The sequence below is a fragment of the Lepus europaeus genome, chromosome 22, assembly GCF_033115175.1.
Source record: "Lepus europaeus isolate LE1 chromosome 22, mLepTim1.pri, whole genome shotgun sequence".
NCBI classification, from domain to species: Eukaryota; Metazoa; Chordata; class Mammalia; order Lagomorpha; family Leporidae; genus Lepus; species Lepus europaeus.
This window is the reverse complement of record NC_084848.1, coordinates 7,010,611-7,031,089: the sequence shown is the minus strand read 5'-3', so window position 1 is coordinate 7,031,089 and position 20,479 is coordinate 7,010,611. Positions and strand designations below refer to the sequence as shown.

Genomic DNA, 20,479 nt, shown 5'->3' with positions numbered 1-20,479 from the left:
TTTAGTCTCAAATTCCTTAGCCCAAAATCCTTTCTACCAATCACAATGTTCATGAAAACACTGAAAGGCTTCCAAACTGTTGTTACAAGAGAAAAATCCTCCCAAGAAACCACATGTTGGCAAGTCTAACGTTTGCTCTCTGTCTCTACGTCTTCAGGGTAGTTAAGATACTTGAACGGCTGGAAGACTTGGTATCCAAGAGGAACGGGAAGTAGCAGTACATGCACTGACTCTCCAGTCTTAAAATCACATCCCTCAAGCCCCACTCCAACCAGGGCAAACAGCTGGCTTTCCTAGGCCTGCCGGGCCACGCCATCCATCACCTGCGGGCGCTCGCCAGCCACTGCGGGCTTGCTCACCACACCCTCTCCTCGTGGGCAAGGGGAAGCCATAGCAGAGATGCAGACAGACGATGTTTCTCTTTCCCAATTCTCTGTTCATATTCACTTCTAGAAATAAAAGCTCATCCCACTCTTTTCCTGACTCCTTTGAGGGATACTGACAAAAGCAATGACTGCCCTCTATATAATACCCAAGCTGAATATCCCAGCCTTTCTTTCCATGTGCCTCCTCTTAGCTCTGTTACGCTAACACTAACTCCTATCATCTTCATGTCACTTTGCAAGTGCTGAGTGATTCAGCTCATAAATCACATTTACATTTGGAAAACAGGTTCATCCCCAGGAGAAAAACACATTGCTTCTGATGATAAAAGTGAAAATTAAAATACATTACATAGTGAACTTGAGAAATTTCCAACATCCAACTAAGTATATGATATATTCTCCAATAACAATAATCATTATTATGATTTTAAGTACATTTATTTATTTTTATTTCTTTGAAAGGCGGAACAACAAAGAGAGACAAGGAGAGACCGATCTTCCATCTCCTGGTTCACTTCTCCCACGGCTAGGCTAGACCAGTCACGGGCCAGGAACTCAAGCTGGGTCTCCCACACGGGTGGCAGGGATCCAGGTACTTGATGTCACCTGCATTAGCAGGAAGCTGGCTAGAACGCTGAGGCAGGGCAGAACCCAGGCACTCTGAGATGAGATGTGAGTGTCGCAAACAGCAGCTTAACCAATCGGGCACAGTGCCCATCCTACTATATTTTCCTTAGTTGTAGAATACTATGCAAGGTGGTTTTATGTATATTTCCTCTAATTCTTATTAGTGTTCCAATTTTAAAGAGGAAACAGGTTCACAAAGATAAGTGACCTGCATAAGGTCATGTAACAGCCCCAGAGCCCGGTTCTAACCAACACTAACTCATATCGATGCCCACACCCTTCTGTGGCATAGCTTCCCTGTTCTGCCCATAGGCTGCTTGTTTTTCCAGGCTCTCTACCGACTGCTCATATCCTCGATCATCAATCAGCATAAGGCTGGGGATAACAGGAAAATGTCACATATTTTTAATGTTTCTTATTTGTTTAGTATTGACACAACAGTCTCTGCCCGTCATTAAAATGGATGAACAGCCGGCGCCGTGGCTTAACAGGCTAATCCTCTGCCTTGCGGCGCCGGAACACAGGGTTCTAGTCCCGGTCGGGGCGCCGGATTCTATCCTGGTTGCCCCTCTTCCAGGCCAGCTCTCTGCTATGGCCCGGGAAGGCAGTGGAGGATGGCCCAAGTGCTTGGGCCCTGCACCCCATGGGAGACCAGGAGAAGCACCTGGCTCCTGGCTTCGGATCAGCACGCTGCACCAGCCGCAGCGGCCACTGGAGGGTGAACCAACGGCAAAAAGGAAGACCTTTCTCTCTGTCTCTCTCTCTCACTGTCCACTCTGCCTGTCAAAAAAAAAAAAAAAATGGATGAACAGTTTCATTTCTCATCTTCATAGAAATATCACATTATTTTCTAATAATGAGGTTGGCATGCAAAATCCAAAGTACACATTACTTTCTTCTGAAAACATAAAAGAACAAAACTGAAAACAAAACAAAACAAAAAGATCAGTGTAACATGGTAACTGAAACAAAACACCGCTAAATTCAAGGCAGGCAGTCCTTTATTTTCATAAGCAGCATATTTCCAAAAACATACGCTAAAACTGAATACATGAAACATCAGACTTACATACTACACAAGAGGGTACTACTCCCAGAACTAAAAAAAAAAAAAAAAATAACAACCCTTTGTAACACTTTGAACTCAACATTGGAAGACTTCAGTCTAGTGAGCATCCGAAAGACACTGAAGACACTGGGCGTCCCTGGTCACTGACATCTGTGCCTACTCTGTACGAAGATTATCAGATGCAAGGTTCTCAAGGCAGAACTGGGATTATTTCATTTAGCACTTGTTTTCACTAAATCCAGGTAAAATCTATACAAATACTCAAGTTGTTACCCCAAAAAAACTGTACAGACAAGAATGGTGGTACCTCCAAATATTCCAGCTCTTCATTTGTCATTTATAATATAGAACTCCTAAAGTAACACAGAGAGGGCATTTATGCAAATCAATACATTTAATGTTCAAAAGTTTCAGTCTGCACAAAGCCCAGCAGCACAGATGCACTGGGGCAGGTGTTGAGCCCAGCAGTGAAGATGCTTACATCCCATCAGAGCACCTGGGTTTAACATCCACCCTGGCTCCCGACACCAGCTTCCTGCTACTGCAAACCTGAAAGGCCATGGTTATGGTCAAGTAGTCGAGGTCCTGCCACCACATGGGGACCTGGATTGAGCTTCAGCTCCAGCTTTGCCCCCCCACCCCTGCCACTGTGGGCATCTGAAGAAAAAACCAGTAGATAGGATCTTTGTCTCTTTCATTTAAAAAAATGTTAGGTATACAAATGTTGAGAATTAAACATAATTAATCAAAGCAGAACTATAAAAGTTATTGCTATGGTCGTCCTTCTTAAATGATAAGTGCAGTCCCCAAAGACACCGATGCATTTATTTCCCGAAGATACTACCATAGCATCAGAGCCCTGCTGGGGCTCACACATACCTACAACTACTCGCTCTATGAACAATTCCGTCACATTTTATGAAAAGGCTCAAGACCTAATGAAAAACTCTCCTACCATCTGAGGTAGGACAGAGAGGGAGTGACTAGAGACAGGAATGTTTTCATGCCCATCGTCCTTTTCCTCCTCCAGCCCTCAAGTATTCCAAGTAAGGGAAGGATTTCTGGAGACTTCAACCCTGGAAATCTTTCTGTGTACAGTCACGCATACTGGAGAGTCCCTCCCACGTTCCCAAGGCGATTTCTATACCCCTGATTATGTCTTAAGCCAAGACTGCATTCCACTCATCTCAGCCTCTGTCCCAAGAACTTGCACAGAGGACAGCCTACAGTAGTCACTCAGATGTCTACATCTAGGAGAGCAATAAACAAATGAATATATCCTGACAGCTTCTTCATGTCAACTATCTCTTATAGAGATTGTACAGAAAGTTAGTTTTCAAAGTATGAAAATAACACTTGATAAATAATATTTCTAACTGACCACATAAAGGCAAGTTTCCAAATTCTCTAACAGACTGCTCAAAATCATATCCTAAGAAACAAGCACAGCTAGTTTTACACAATGTCCTCCAAAAAACGAGACATGATGAAAAAAGTCACTCTTTTCATAAATATACAACCATAAAAATGGGCATTCTATGCAAAATATAGATGAGCAGATATTTTACATGTATACAATTAAATATCTTCTACAAACTATTACTTTCAAGATCTCTTCTCCTTTAAACTTAATTTTATAATAGAAAGAGATTAGTTAGTAAGTTCCCAGGTATCTGAACTAATGAAACCATACCTCACACAAGAAAGGGGGCTTTGTTTTTATAGAATGGGGGAGAAAGAGTGAAGACAACGCTTTACAAAATCTAAGTCGCAGCATTAATACATCTCACGTGAATTTTGTCACGTAAGGATACATGCACCAACAGAGAGTAACAGTGATGTCTCCAGGAAGGAAGGTACCCTAGTTAGAGGATGACCTAAGCAATCATCTGCAGGTCACTGTGTGGATTAAAGAATGCTTATATAAAGTAGAACACTGACCTTTGCTCCAGGAAGCACTTCATTCTGTTTCAATGTGAGACTTAACTCCAACCTACCAATTAGCCCTCCGATCTGCACTGGGTCAGAGGGTGCTATCTCGGGTAAATTTCTAGTTAACTGTGGGTGTGGCTCATAAACAATTTTGGGGTTCCAGCTAGGTGACAACTTTGGCTCAGTTTCCTACAATAAAGCAATAAGAACAAGTGATTATGTAAAATAATTTAAATACAGCGAAACAGAAAGTATGTTAGCTTTAGAAGAATAAACTACTTGACAAGCAAAACTGTAGGATTATGTTACCATGAATAAACCAGTAACTTACAACTAAAATGAAACACAGTAGTACGTTAGCAAAGTATATTAATAATAAAGGCAAATCATGGAAAAGGACTTTGTAAATGTTTACACTGTTCAAGTTAGAGCAACACAAAAACCTAACAGATACTGTATTTGTGAGTTACCCTACAAGGTGCATATGGAATGACTGCTTTATCTGCGAGATATATTTGCTACAAAAGGTAAATGTAAACACAGTTGGATTTCCTCTGATTTTACTGTGAAAGGATATTAGATGTTGATAAATCACTTTGCCCCAAGACTCAACACTTTTCTATCACACTAACAGAAAGCAAACTGGAAGGAAAGGCATTGATTGTGTTTTTAAATCTCTGAAATACCGAACTCCATTACCGAATATTTGTGTGAACTCCCAAGCAGGATGGAGACCCATCAATACATACTACACATCCTAGCATAATTCAATAGGTCTCATTTACACCTTTTAAAAAGCTATGATTACATCTTCTCCCCATTTTGGTTTTCTTACCACTGGTGCTGTTGAACACACTGGGGAAGATTTTGCTGATGCAGAAAACTCATCCCAGAAGAGAGATACTCCAGAGAGCTGAAGCAACTTGTGAGCAAAAGCTGTGGGCTGATGTACATTAATTCCTGAGGATTCATCGGCAGTTTCATCACAGTACACAGTTCTAAAGGTTGAAAACAAAAAGGATATTTGCATAAAATTCCTTGAAAAACCTATTTGCAATAATAAGAAATGCACATGGTTTTTGAGTTAAAGGATTTTTTCAGCGTTAGCACTGGATATGCCTAGAAGGTGGATCAGCATCACCAGGCCTTACTACAGCAAAAACAGTTTCATAAAGAGATCTGAACTTCAAGAAAGATAACTTTGTAAAGCTCTCCAATTTGGAGAAAAAAATAACTTCTTAAAGGTAGCTGCATGGAAAACAATTCACAAAACACCTCTTCATGAAAGTGAGATATTACTTGCCCCAGGTCACCAATCTAACATGAATGGCATGCCTTGAATTCTTATGCAACTAATCTTGTTTTAAAAAGATACAGAATGAGATACAGAATGTGGATCTAAATGCATGAGATTTTAGGTCTTTTCTATATATATCATTTCAGGTAATGAATTGTAATATCAAAGACCTGTTAACAATAACTCTAGGGGCCGGTGCTGTGGCATAGTGGGTAAAGCTGCTGCCTCCAGTGCCAGCATCCCATATTGGCGCCGGTTTGAGACCCAGCTGTTCCACTTCCGATCCAGCTTTCTGCTATGGCCTGGGAAAGCAGTAGAAGATGGCCCAAGTCCTTGGGCCCCTGCACTTGCATGAAAGACCTGGAAGAAGCTCCTGGCTCCTGGCTTCGGATCAGCACTGCTCCAGCCATTGCAGCCCAATGAGGTGTGAACCAGCGGATGGAAGACCTCGCTCTCTCTTTCTGCTTCTCCTTCTCTCTGTGTAACTCTGACTTTCAAATGAATAAATAAATCTTTAAAAATAAAAGTAACTGTTTTAGGAACAGATCCATTTTGAGACTAAAACCGTAACATATCTGCTTAAAGTTTGGCCCAGAGCCCCAGCAGATTCTAATACAAAGTATCTTTGGTGCTCAGGGCCCACACCTCATCCTGCTCCTTTCAGCCTGCAGTTCATTTGGCATCCAGAACAGCTTCCACCTCACATCAGCATGCAGGTACGCATACGTCAGTGAATCCTGGTTTAGAACAATTTTTAGGGTGCCAAGTGACATACACAAAAAGCATCATTGTCTTTTTATGTCAGTCGCTATTGCAGGCACTGACCTTAACCCTAACAGAATCCTCTCATGGAGCAGTGGCCTCAGCCTTCTGCACTAAAGCAGCCCTCCGATGAAGCACAGCGAAGCAGAAACAGCGCTCACATTAATGGAGCCCTCCACTGGGAGTGCCTTAAATGCAGTAGCCCTCAATTATTTATTATTTGGTATTAATTAAAAGAGGAGCTCTTGCTTTGAATTCAACATAGTATTATATAATTATACCCCAACTGATATTTTAAGTTCTCAATAATGGAATTATAATATTGTAACTTGTAGAGAAGCACTTTACTCTCAAATATGTAATAGTTTAATGTAATATTATCACCTCGAATCTCCAAAAGCACCCTGAAATTTAATGTGACAGTTACGGGGCTGGCGCCTGTGGCGCCGGCACCCCATATGGGCTCCGGGTTCTACTCTCGGTTGCTCCTCTTCCAGTCCAGCTCTCTGCTGAGGCCTGGGAGGGCAGTGGAGGATGGCCCGAGTGCTTGGGCCCCTGTACCTGCCTGGGAGACCAGGAAGAGGCACCTGGCTCCTGGCTTTGGATCAGCGCAGCACTGGCCGTAGCAGCCATTTGGGGAGTGAGCCTATGGAAGGAAGACCTTTCTCTCTGTCTCTCACTGTCTATAACTCTACCTGTCAAATAAATTAAATAATAATAATAATAATGTGACAGTTACAATAGAGTCATCTGTTTTAGAGATAAGAACTCTTACCTTTCTATTCGAATTTCAAGTGCAGTTCCAGTTTTAGAATTTTCTGGCACGTGTTCAATTCTCAAAACAGTGTCTATAAAAGTGACTTTCACTCTTCTTAGTACTAGATTGAAAACATAATCATCAGTGTAAGAGACTATACAAAGTAAAAATTTCTAAAGAAATAAATCCTAATAAGGAAACTAACGATTAAACTAATAAGTTTGATAAGCACTTACAAAGAAACAAAACTTTCCTTTAGAATCCCCAAATTCTGAGTTTTGCAATAAATAGTTTGCCTCACTGAGCACTTCCCCATTCAACAGACAATTAGAGTAAAGATTAAAACTAACTGGGGGCCGGCGTGGTGGCTCAATAGGTTAATCCTGCGCCTTGCGGCGCAGGCACACCGGGTTCTAGTCCTGGTCAGGGTGCCGGATTCTGTCCCGGTTGCCCCTCTTCCAGGCCAGCTCTCTGCTATGGCCTGGGAAGGCAGTGGAGGATGGCCCAAGTCCTTGGGCCCTGCACCCGCATGGGAGACCAGGAGAAGCAACTGGCTCCTGCCTTCGGATCAGCACGGTGTGCCAGCCACAGCGGCAATTGGAGGGTGAACCAATGGCAAAAGGAAGACCTTTCTCTCTGTCTCTCTCTCTCACTGTCCACTCTGCCTGTCAAAAAATAAAAAAAAAAAAATTAAAAAAAAAAAAAAGAAAAAAACTAACTGGGGCCGTTGCTGTGGTGCAGCAAGTAAAACTGCCGCCTGCAATGCCGGCATCCCAATGGGCAACAGTTCAAGACTCGGCTGTTCCACTTCTGATCCAGCTCTCTGATACAGCCTGGGAAAGCAGTGGAAGATGGCTCAAGTCCTTGGTTCCCTGCACCAGCATGGGAGACCTAGAAGAAGCTCCTGACTCCTGGCTTCAGATCGGCGCAGCTCCGGCTGTTGTGGCCAATTGGGGAGTTAACCAGTGGATAGAAGACCTCTCTCTCTTTGCCTCTCCTTCTCTCTCTCTGTAATTCTGACTTTCAAATAAATAAATAAATCTTAAAAAAAAAAATTAAAGCTAACTGTTAAAGTCTAATCCCTTGATAATAAATAAAACAAAAGAGAAACTAGGATACAGAAGAAATTTACAATTAAATTGAACGTTTATAATAACTCCAATTCTAAACTTCTGAAGTGGGAACAGCAATTCTTTCAGAAATCACCACAATGCAAACTGGATACACAGCAGACTTATTGAATGACAAATGCCCTAAACAGCACTCTGGCCTCAGAATCAGCCTTTAAGGAATTCAGATCTGGCTAAAAAACCCATGAGAGCATTTCAGGCATGGAAAGCCAAGACACTGTGGCAAAAAATGACCTAAATTAAAGATCTCTGTGAGTGAGACCCCAGTGGAAAGAAGGGGCCATCAAAGAAGTAGGTACCTTTCTCTGAAGGGAGGAGAGAACTTCCACTTTGAATATGGCCTTGTCTAAATAAGGTCGGAGTTGGTAAACTCAAGAGGCTTCCATAGCCTTGGCAGCTCATGACAAGAGCCTCGGGTGATTACTGACATCATAAATAAGAGTGTCAATTGTTAAATCAACAACAGGAGTCTCTGAGCACTTACTCCCCATGTAGCATCTCTGTCCATAATGTGTTGTACTATGTGAATTAATGGTAAAACTAGTACTCAAACAGTACTTTATACTTTGTGTGTCTGTGTGGGTGCAAACTGTTGAAACCTTTACTTAGTATAGAGTTGATCTTCTGTATATAAAGTTAATTAAAAATGAATCTGAATGAAGAATGGGATGGGAGAGGGAGTAGGAGATGAGATGGTTTGCTGGTGAGAGGGTAGTTATGGGGGGAAGAATCGCTATACTCCAAAAGTTGTATCTTCGAAATTTATATTAAATCAAAGTTTTCTATAAAAAAAATCACCCCCAATGGACTTGCCTTAAACAAGCAAGTTTGTTGAATAAAAGTACTAAGGTACTAAATAAGATCTTAAATTTTGAAAATGCTCAGTAAAGTCAAACCTGTTTCAATGGTTTCAGCAAACTTTTCAAGTCCTTCAAAAGGCTGGGATCCTTCTCCTTGTTCATCGGTTAGTTTCTGGCTGAGACATTCTTTTGCCAACTGCATACTGCTGGTCATGAAACTTGACCAATACATGGGCTCAGAACCAGTTGCTGCAGAAGTTAAAGATTAATCCTAAACGACTTCTCAGAGTTGCGAATTCTCAAAACAACATATTTCAAACACAAATTATTAATCTCTGCAAGACTTTTACCATTATGGTGCTACCCATAGAAACAATATCCTAGAAATGATTCGAGTTTTAAGAATCACCTATAATAACCGAGAAAAATAACAAAAAAAAACACATCACAAAAAAAAGTCCAGTATTCTCCTTGCATTATATTTTTATTGAATATTAATACATGTACTCATTCAACCAGTATTTAATGGGCATTTTCCACATGCATGGTTCTATTCTAAATATGACACAGCAAGAGTCAGCAGATACTTTCTATGCAAAGTCAGACAGTTAATATTTTGGACTTTGTAGGCCATGTGGTCCACATCACAAATAATCAGCTCTCCAACTCTAGTGCAAAAGCAGATGTAAAGAATAAATAAGTGGCACAGGCACTGTGGCACAATGGCTAAAGCCACCATCTCTGATGCTGGCATCCCACATGAGTGCCAGTTAGAGCCCCACGTGCTCAGCTTCCAATCCAGCTCCCTGCTGACATGCTTGGAAAAGCAACAGAGAATGGCTAAGTGCTTGAGCCCCTGTACCCATGTAGGAGACCTAAAAGAATCTCCTGGTTCCTGGCTTCAGATAAGCCCAGCTCTGGCCATTGCAGCCATTTGAGGAGTGAACCAATGGATGGAAGACTTTTCTCTCTGTCCCTCCGTCTGTCTGTCTGTAACTCTACCAATGTCAACAAAAAACATTATGAAGCTAAAAGAAGAGTTTAATTCTTCTAGTGGAAGGAATTAACAAGAAATGTGGCAGAGGTAGCAGGAGACATAGGATTTAGAAACTAGCATAAATGCAGATAAAATAGATGAGCATTCCTGGAGGAAGAAACACATGAACTGCAAAAAATTCTTTCCATATCTTACCTCGTAAGAAAATTCAACCACATGCTCTTATTTTTCAAAACAAAATGATAGAGATTACTAGAATTATTCCCTTCCAAAATGGAGTTCAAAAGCCCATCTGACGGAATATTTTAAAAGAGAAAAAATTTTGTGGCTGGTGCTGTGGCATAGTAGGTTAAGCTTCCACCTGCAACACTGACATCACATATACGCACCAGTTCAAGTCCCGGCTGCTCCACTTCCAATCCAGCTCCCTGCTAATGGCCCGGGAAAGCACAAGAAGATGGTTTGGGCCCCTGCACCCACGTGGGAGACTAGGAAGAAGCTCCAGGCTCCTGGAGTTACAGAGGCTCAACTCTGGCCATTGTGGCCATTTGGAGAGTGAACCAACAAGTGAAAGACCTCTTTGTCTCTCCCTCTTTCTGTAATTCTGCCTCTCAAATAAATAAATCTTTAAAAAAAAAAAAAAAAAGCTGAAAAATTTTAAAGTTTGACTTTTGCACAGAAAGCATGTCTATCCATAGTGGTTAAAAGATAATATATTCTTGGAGTAAGCGCCTGCAGCGCCGGCATCCTATACAGGCACTGGTTTGAGACCCAGCTGCTCCACTTCCAATCCAGCTCTCTGCTATGGCCTCAGAAAGCAATGGAAGATGGCCCAAATCCTTGGGCCCCTGCACCTGCATGGGAAACCCAGAAGAAGCTCTACATTAAATACTAGATTATTAAAAAGAATTTCCAAGCATGTATTATCAATATTCAAAATATAAATTACTATAATTCTATTAAACATAGTTTAAGTTTTGGTGTTTCGGGGCAGGCGTTTGGCCCAGTGGCTAAGATGCCCATATTGGGGTCAGTGCTGTGACTCAGTGGCTTAAAGCCGCAGGCTGCAGCACTGGCATCCCACATGGGCACCAGTTAGAGCCCCAGCTGCTCCACTTCCAATCCAGCCCCTGCTAATGTGCCTGGGAAAGCAGCAGAGGATGGCCAAAGTGCTTGGGCCCCTGCACCCTTGTGGGAGACCCAGATGAAGCTCCTGGCTCTGGCCTGGCCCAGCCCTGGTCATTGTGGCCATTTGGGGAGTGAATTTGGGGAGTGAACCAGTAGATGGGAGATTCTCTCTCCTTTTCTCTCTCTGTAATTCCACCTCTCAAATAAATAAATCTTTTGTTAAAAATGTCCATATTCTCTATCAGAGTGCCCGGTTTCCAGTAACCTAACTTTCTCAATTCCATATAACTGTCTATCATTTTTTTCCTACAAGTAGGCATTCTACTGTAAAGAGAATTCCCTTCTCCCTGCCCCCTTTAGATGCCTATTTATCCATATCGGTATGGAATGAGGGATTTTTTCTGGAATGTTGATAATCCATGATTGTTGTCATCCTTTTTAATATTCAAACCGTCTGGCCTGTCCAGCGTGAGCCCTTTCAAGCCTAGTGCTTTGTCCCTTTAACATTACCCCAGTAGTCCTGAAGCATTCTTCCTCGCTTCTGGCACAATACTTTGAATCTTTAAAAACACTAGTCACTTTAGACACTTGGTATCAGCTACTTGCATACACCAAGTCATCTATAGACTAACCTTCCTATGAATAAACATATAGAAAAACAACTCTAACTGTATGATCACAGACATTCTACACAGAGCCAAGTCCTAATATCTTACCAACCAAAAATCTCACAAATACAGTGCAAGATAATACATCAGATCAAAAATGAATTTAACATTAATTGGGCTGCTTTCCTAATCACTGCAGGATTAAGAATGAAGTAAATCAGGCACGGGACACACCTACCTAGGCGCGGTCTCGGCCGGAAGACCATCTCTAACCCCTTCACTTCCAGGGCACAGTTATCCTGCAGCAAGGAGCCCCATGGCACCGACAGAGAGATGGACTGGATGAATCCTTCTGTGACTTCTAGAGGCGCATCAGCCGACTCCAAGACTTCATTGAGGCTCTACAGAGAACAACAGAGTTCACTCTGAGATCATAGTACCAAGAACACAAATGCATTAACTAATTCAGAGACATCGAATATGCACACACTCTGTGTCAGGCACTAGGGATAAAGAGAGCAGAGCCAGGACAAGGTTGAGTCCCGGTCCACATTATGCTTACAGAAAGGCACAGGTAATTAAAGTGCAGTGAGCTGTACAACAGGAAACACGCTGTGCTATTTGAGTTTGTGATAGAACCTAGCTGGAGAGTCAAGGCAGGGATCTGAGGAAGCGTTGTTTTAAGCTCAGACCACACAGCTGAACAGGAGTTCACCAGGTAAAGTGTCCAGGAGGGACAAGCACACGTTTGAGATATAAGAGTATTTGAAAAAGAAACGCCGCATAGGCGGAAGAGCCAGAAACAAGGCTAAGAAGACTGAGAGACAGTAGGATCCAAACAGCCTGTACTTGACATTGAAGAATCAGCCATGCATCTTGAGAGAAATGGGAGAACTTCAGGCTAGGGCACCACATGAGATTTAAACTTTTAGTGAGGCTGCCCTGCTGCCATGTAGAGAATGAACTGGAAAAAAGCAAAACTGGGTATTTTCATCCAGGGCTCAGAAGCGCCATCTGGGCCATGGCTGCAGACAGGCACAGAGCAGGGGCAGGTCCTGGCCTGTGCTCGGGAGGCCCACGGCCCACACTGCAGCACCTGGGCTGGATGCCAGGCTCGGACTCCTGACTCCAGCTTCCTGCTAATGCAAACCGTGGGTGACAGCAGGGGTGGCTTAGGTGACTGGGTTTCTTCTACTAATGTGGGTGACCTGGTTTCTGGCTTTAGCCCCAGCCCAGACTCAGTCACTGAAGGCATTTAGGAAGTGAACAGGTAGATGGGGTAGTACTTCCCCACCCCCCACCCCGGCTCGCTTGCTCACTCTCTTTCTTTCTCTCTCTCTCTCTCTCAAATTAACTAACCAGAGAGAGTAACTGACACGACAGAGGCCAGGGCAGCCTTTCGGGACTTGCAACATAGAATGGCAGGAGACCTCAGACAGAACCCTAAGAAACATCAACATTGAAAACATGTATTAAGGGTGGCGGTATTGTGGCGAAATGGGTAGAGCTGTGGCCTCCAGTGCCAGCATCCTATATGGGTGCCAGTTCAAGTCCCAGCTGCTCCACTTCTGATCCAGCTCTCTGCCGTGGCCTGGGAAAGCAATAGAAGATGGACCAAGTCCTTAGGCCCCTGCACCCACACAGGAGACCTGGAGGAAGCTCCTTACTCCTGGCTTCGGATCGGCCCAGCTCCAGCCGTTGTGGCCATCTGGGGAGTGAACCAGTGGATGGAAGATCGATCTCTCTGCCTCTGCCTCTCTGTAACTCTGCCTTTCAAACAAATAAATCTTAAAAAAAAAAAAAATGGGTTAAGAAAAAGGAGCTTGCAAAGTACACCACAGAAAAAAGCAGAGAATCGCAAGCAAGCCCAACAGAGCACTATGTCCCAGAAAGCCGAGAGACAACACAGCAGCGCAGCCAACCGCGACAGAGGCTGACGAGAAGTCAAGGGCACTGAAGCCCAAATCAGACTGCGGCAGAAAGAACAATGACCTGATTTCTTTCTCCACTTGTAATGTGCTTTTTGTTTATCAAATGCCAGTTTATAGGTAAGGTACTATATGCAAAGTTGTAGATCTTCATCTACTCCCTAACACAAACAGTGAATTTTGGATTGGCTCCTGTTCTATAAGCAGAGATACTATTTTTAAGACTTTCTTGGGGTCACAGACATGGTGCAGTGGGTTAAGTAGCAGCTTATGACACCCTGTTCTAGTCCTGGCTGCTCCACTTCCAATCCAACTCCCTGCCAATGTGCCCGAGGAAGCCATCAGAACATGGCCCAAGTGGGTGAGCTCCTATCACCTAGGTGGGAGACTAGCATGTTGAGTTCCTGGATGCTGGCTCCAGCTGGGCCCAGATCCACCCGTCAGGGCCATCTGGGGAGTGAACCAGCAGATCAAAGACGTCTCTGTCTCTTCCTCTCTGTTACTCTGCCTTCCAAATAAATAAATAAGTCTTTAAAAAAAAAAAAAAAGTTTTCTTCACACTGAGGTATTTGTATCCTAAAGGCTTTCTACAGAGTATAAAGACATAGATGGCTCTAAGGCATAAACATCCAGATGTTTGGAAATGCAGTTTTCCTAAACTGAGAGAAGCAAGCACAGTGGTCGGGTCTCCTGTCCCCTAGTCTCTGCACAACCTCTGGCCTCCCATCTAGTCAAAAAAGCCATTTCTTTTTCCCTTCCCAACCCCCTACCCTCTGTACAGTCCTAAGGCACAAAAACCTCCAGGCAAGGTTACCAGTATATTTTCTGGTCTTTTCCTACCTTACAGATTTTATTTTGGCACAACACAGAAATTCAAATCAGTGGTTTTGCTACTGCAAAATCCTTCCATTCTCATCTACCCCTTTATGACATTAGCATTTCTCAAGCTTGCATCTATTTTTAAAATTGAAAACAAACATGTGCTGAGCCCTACTGAATTTCAGTTAAGTTTATTTATCTATAGATGCATGAGGGGAAAACAACCCATCCATATCATTAAGACATTTATTTCCAATAAAAGTTATTCTGCTTTATGATCAAAATGGACATGTTGGGGCCAGCACTGTGGTGCAGCAGATTAAGCCACAACCTGCAGCAGTGGCATCTCCTGTGGGTACAAATTTAAGTTCCGGCTGTTCCACTTCCAATCCAGCGCCCTGCTAAAGCTCCTGGGAAAGAAGCAGAGGATGGCCCACGTATTTGGGCCCCTGCACCCAACTGGGAGACCTGGAAGAAACTCCTGGCTCCTGGCTTCAGCTTGGCCAAGGCCTGGTGTTGCAGTCATTTGGAGAGCGAACCTGCAGATGGAAGATTCTCTGTCTCTCCTTCTCTTTAACTCTGCCTTTCTAATAAATGAATGAATCTTAAAAAAAAAAAAAAAAAAAAAAAAAGGATATACGTGTTTATATTGTTTTGATCAACTGCATACTTACAATGATTGTAACAACAACATAATCTAGAAAAAAAAAATTTTTTTTTTTGACAGGCAGAGTGGACAGTGAGAGAGAGACAGAGAGAAAGGTCTTCCTTTTTGCCATTGGTTCACCCTCTAATGGCCGCTGCGGCCGGCGCACTGCAACCGGTGCATTGCGCTGATCCGAAGCCAGGAGCCAGGTGCTTCTCCTGGTCTCCCATGCAGGTGCAGGGCCCAAGGACTTGGGCCATCCTCCACTGCCTTCCGGGGCCATAGCAGAGAGCTGGCCTGGAAGAGGGGCAACCGGGACAGAATCCGGCGCCCCGACCAGGACTAGAACCCAGTGTGCCAGCGCTGCAAGGCGGAGGATTAGCCTGTTGAGCCACGGTGCTGGCCGAAAAAAATTCTTAACACTTATAGCCAGCACCCATATGGGATGCTGGCGCCACAGATGACAGCCCTACCCACTCACTATGCCACAGTGCCAGTCCCACAAGAAATTTTTAATGTGATGATTTCAATGATATAAATGCCTTTTTCATTTAATCTTTCACTTATTTGAAAGGCAAGCGACAGGCATAGATACACACATGGGAGCATGCACACACACACACACAGCGTACGAGCACACACGCTTCCATGCAGTGGTTCATTCCCCTAATGCCTGCAATAGGCAGCGCTCAGCCAGGCAAAAGCCAGGAGCCCAGGACTCAGTTTGGATCTTCCATGTGGGTGGCAGAGACCCAAGTACTTGGGCCATGACTTGCTGCCTTGCAGGGTGAGCATTAGAAACTGGGATTGGAAGTCGAGCTGAGAAGTGAACCCAGGCCCTCTGATACAGGATGCAGCACTCCAAACAGGATCTTGACCTCTGTACCAATGCCCACCTCTGTGTAAATGTCTTAACTGCAGAGAAATGACTGCATGATCAATAAAGACAAGCAAAAAATACATAAAACGATAGAATTTTGCAGAGGAAATAGAATGGACATGAGTCCAATGGAAAAACATACAACGTTAAACTTCCAACAATCAATGGGGTGCTTGGTCGAACACTTTTAAATGGATAATGATCTCGTTTTTAAGATTTATTTATTTATTTGAGAGGTAGAGTTACAGACAGAGAGTGGGAGAGACAGGAGGGTCTTCCATTTGGGGGTTCACTTCGCAAATGGCCTCAACGGCCAGAGTAGGGCCGATCCGAAGCCAGGAGCTTCTTCTGGGTCTCCCACATGAATGCAGGGGTCCAAGTACTTGGGCCATCTTCTACTGCTTTCCCAGGCCATTAGCAGAGATCAGAAGAGGAGCAGCCGAGGCACAAACTAGTACTCATCTGGGATGCTGGTACCACAGGCAGAGACAGTCCATTCACTATGCCACAGCGCTAGGCAGGAACCAGCACCCATATAGGATGCTGGGACCACAGGCAGAGACAGCCCACTACGCCACAGCGTTGGGCAGGAACCAGCGCCCATATGGGATGCTGGCGCCACAGGCTGAGACACACCATTATTAATTAATTGAAGGCATCAGAACTCAAGGAGAGGGGCCAGCACTGTGGCACAGCGGGTTAACGCCCTGGCCTGAGGCACTGGCATCCCATATTGGCGCTCGGTTTGAGACCTGGCTATTCCACTTCTGATCCAGCTCTCTGCTATGGCCTGGGAAAGCAGAAGATGGCCCAAATCCTTGGGCCCTTGCACTCGCATAGGAGACCCGGAAGAAGCTCCTGGTTCCTGGCTCCAGGCTTTGGATTGGCGCAGCTCCGGCCGTTGCGGCCATCTGAGGACTGAACCAATGGATGGAAGACCTCTCTCTATGTCTCTACTTCTCTCTGTAACTCTCATTCAAATAAATAAAATAAATCTTAAAAAAAAAAAAAGAACTCAAGGAGAGATACAAATAGAGCAGAAAAAATTGCAAGAGCTGAGTTATATTAGCATTTAATTAGCACCTACTACACACAGGACACATTATTGTACTATTTAATAACTATGTTATTGCATTAAGTCTTCACTATAGCCCTCTGAATTAGGTATGTTTGTGCCCATTTTTCAGATCAGACACATAAGGATCAAAAAATTTAAGTAATTTGCAAAAAGTCTTTAATCACTGTAGGAAAAAACTATAAAGAGAAATATATATTCACAATAGAAGATTTTGCAGGATGCTATGTAAAATCATGTGCTAACACATCATAACTCAAAAATGTAGTTCTGGAGCTGAGAACTGGCTTATACAACAAGCTTTGAAAATTCTATGAAAAAAACTCCATCCCTTTATTACGAGTGGTTTACAAAATGCAGTCAGGGGCCACATGCATCAGAATCTCTTAAAGAGAACACACATTGCTGATCTCTAGAACCAAAACCACAAGTCCGCATGGTAGCAAATTCCTAGGTGAACCCAGTGCTGTCTGTCCGAGAAGCTCAGGTTTCTTCAATCTTTTAAGGCAGAGCGGTGTACACAATGAATACAGGAGCTGGGAAGACCTTAGGCTTCAAATCTTGCCATGCAGCTCACTAATACTAAGCCTGAGCAAGTTACTCAGTCTTGTGGTAAAAAGGAAACGTTCGTACTGGCATGTGGGTACTGCCCTATGGGTGCCGGCCGGCTTGTGTCCCAGATACTCCACTTCTGGCTCAGCTCTCTGCTCACTGCCTGGTAAAAGCAGCGGAAGATGGTCCAAGTTTCTGGGCCCCTGCCACCCACATAAGAGACCCAGAAGAAGCTCCTGGCTCCTGGCTTCCGCCTGGCCCAGGCCTGGCTGTTGCCCTGTCAGGGGAGTGAACCAGCAGGTGGAAAATCTCTCTCTCCCCCTCTCTCTCTAACTGTGACTTCCAAATAAGTAAATAAATCTTTGAAAAAAGGCCATATACATATATGTATATATATGTATATGTATGGGCCCTGGCACCCTCATTCAGGCTGGACGGGGCCTGGTATACAGAGATGACGAGCAGTTACACAGAGGCCAAGAGTTAGAATGGCGCTCTCAGCCGGACACCCCATTTCCGCACACTGGAGCTTTCCTCCCTGTACCCTCTGCACAGTAAAACCAGGTCTTTCAGCAACAGAAGTTTTGTAAAGAGACAATGCACGACAAAAACATTCTGGTTTCCTGGTTTTTGATAGCCAAGTATTTAAGAGTTAAATTTAGAGACAATTGTTTTCCTTTTACATAGGGAAAAGTCTCGAAAGTCCCAACAATAAATGTGATGACAAAAATAACCATCAGTAGTACAAGCTACCTGGCAGATATCCCCCAAAATAAAACAACAAAACATGCTTAATCTGCCTTTTCAAAATAAAGATACACTTTAATAAAGAGTAAGAAAGCAATTGCTTGGACTAGGAGGAGAACATTTTGAAAGCCTGTATTTGAAAATGGATTTGGAACTGTATTTGGAAAGGTCGCTCCTTGACTTTGTTGCTGGAAACAGTGTCTATTAAACACTGTCAGTTTTTCCTACAATCATTATCTACACAGGTTACAAAACATCTGAACACATGCAGACTATCCCGACCAACCTATAAGTCTGCTCGACAATTTTTAAAAATAGGTTTTAAAACTACACACACACATGCAATGCCTTCCAATTAATTTGCAAAAATAAGCAACTGAGATCAGAAAAGGCAACGTGACTTCACACTCCACATAACTGACAGTTAAGGACTGAAACATTAGTAATGTAGCCAGTGAAGTAACTATTCCATCAGGATGTATGCATCCGCACAGGTATCTTTTCTCAGTCATGAAAGTGTTTAGAGCCGGCGCTGCGGCTCACTAGGCTAATCCTCCGCCTTGCGGCGCTGGCACACCGGGTTCTAGTCCCGGTTGGGGCACCGATCCTGTCCCGGTTGCCCCTCTTCCAGGCCAGCTCTCTGCTGTGGCCCGGGAGTGCAGTGGAGGATGGCCCAAGTGCTTGGGCCCTGCACCCCATGGGAGACCAGGAGAAGCACCTGGCTCCTGCCATCAGATCAGCGCGGTGCGCCGGCCGCAGCGCGCCTACCACAGCGGCCATTGGAGGGTGAACCAACGGCAAAAGGAAGACCTTTCTCTCTGTCTCTCTCTCACTGTCCACTCTGCCTGTCAAAAAATAAAAATAAAAAATATTTTTAAAAAAGTGTTTAGAATCAAGTGTCAAAGGAACTGAATTTAGAATCAGAACTCTGAATGGTTACATGTAAGTGTCATGTCAAGATTTACCTTACTCATCAACACAGGGGCCAGCACTGTGGCGTAGAGAGTTAAGCCGCAGCCTGCCGGTTCGAGTCCTGGCTGCTCCACTTCCAATCCAGACCCTTGCTAGTGTGCCTGGGAAAGCAGTAGAAGATGGCCCAAGTCTCTGCTCCCCTGTACCTATGTGGGAGACCTGAAATAAGCTTCTGGTATTGGCCTGGCACAGCCTTGGCCATTGCGGCCATTTGGGGGAATGAACCAGCAGGTGGATGATCTTTCTCTCTTCCTCTAACTCTGCCTTTCAAATAAATAAAATCTTTTTTTAAAAAATCATCAACACGGCACTGCAATTTAAATAAATAAATCAGCATTAGCAAATGCTGCTGTCACTAGATGCTTCGATGTCTTCATTTCAGCTGACATAACCCTGTGCTTAAGAACAGAACAATCTCAGGTTAAGTTGCGTTATTTATTTAGCCAACAATCCAGACGTCAAACTATAAAAATCAAACATGCCTATCTCTGATTTCCATTGAAGTAAAATCACGCGGATGAGGACCTAGCAAACTGCTGCCACACAGGGGCTCAACACACTCGAGCCGTGCGATAGGAACAAAGAAAGCCAGGGCTGGGAACTCAGACAAGCTGGAATCCTCACTGTACCCTGCTTTGTGACTCACGGCAAACAGAATGGCTCCACCTGTAACAGAGCCAACGCTCACCTTCTGGGTTAGTGTGAAGTCATTAGAATTCATGCACTCAAAGCCTCCACCACCGAAAACCACAACCACGCACTTCATAAGCATCCAGCCACCCCCTTAACCTGATCCGTTCAAAGTTCCAAACGCATAGTCTTGGGTTGTTAATGCAACATCCGAATCCCTGTCTCCCAGTAAGAACCACAGCAGTGGACGCTGACAGAGTACCAGGCGTTAGCGCTTACGGAAAGCAGCTGGGCCGATCGCGGCGGCCTGGGGTGCACCGGGACCCTTCCCACCTGCGTCCCCTCCCCTCGCTGATATGGTCACATCCCAGCCCGGAGCAGGGAGGCTCCAGCGCTCAGTTAGCAGGGGAGGAGCCGCTCCGTTCAGGTCCAACCAGCCGGTGCGCACTGTCAGACCCCGTGCCCCGGACGCACGGACGCAGGCCAGCGCTTGGGCGCGTGCAAACACACACCAAGCACCCGCAAGACACAATGAGTCAACTCGGCCTCCGATGACCACTGGAGAACCGGCTTTAAAATGTCTGAAAAGTGCAGCCTCAGCGCTTTTGCAACACCTGCTCTTCCCATCTGTCACGTGAAGCCAAAAGGCGCACACACTGTCCGTGTCAACACAGCCTCGTACAGAGGCGCGCAAGCCGGCGGACGAGGCCTCCCCGCTGTCCCACGGGCCGGGCGCG

General features: G+C 44.4%; 1 protein-coding gene across 4 annotated transcripts in view; it reads right to left on the bottom strand.

Moving 5' to 3' along the window:
• Positions 1–20,479, bottom strand: part of ATG2B (autophagy related 2B) — a 72,810-nt gene that overhangs the window by 51,852 nt on the left and 479 nt on the right. For all 4 annotated transcript variants that reach the window (XM_062181672.1, XM_062181673.1, XM_062181674.1 and 1 more), the window contains exons 2-6: positions 11,732–11,894; positions 8,857–9,009; positions 6,849–6,951; positions 4,850–5,012; positions 4,024–4,203 (exon numbers count right to left, since the gene is read on the bottom strand). In XM_062181672.1, the coding sequence (XP_062037656.1) occupies positions 4,024–4,203; positions 4,850–5,012; positions 6,849–6,951; positions 8,857–9,009; positions 11,732–11,894 (762 nt within the window). The remainder of the gene's footprint in view (positions 1–4,023; positions 4,204–4,849; positions 5,013–6,848; positions 6,952–8,856; positions 9,010–11,731; positions 11,895–20,479) is intronic.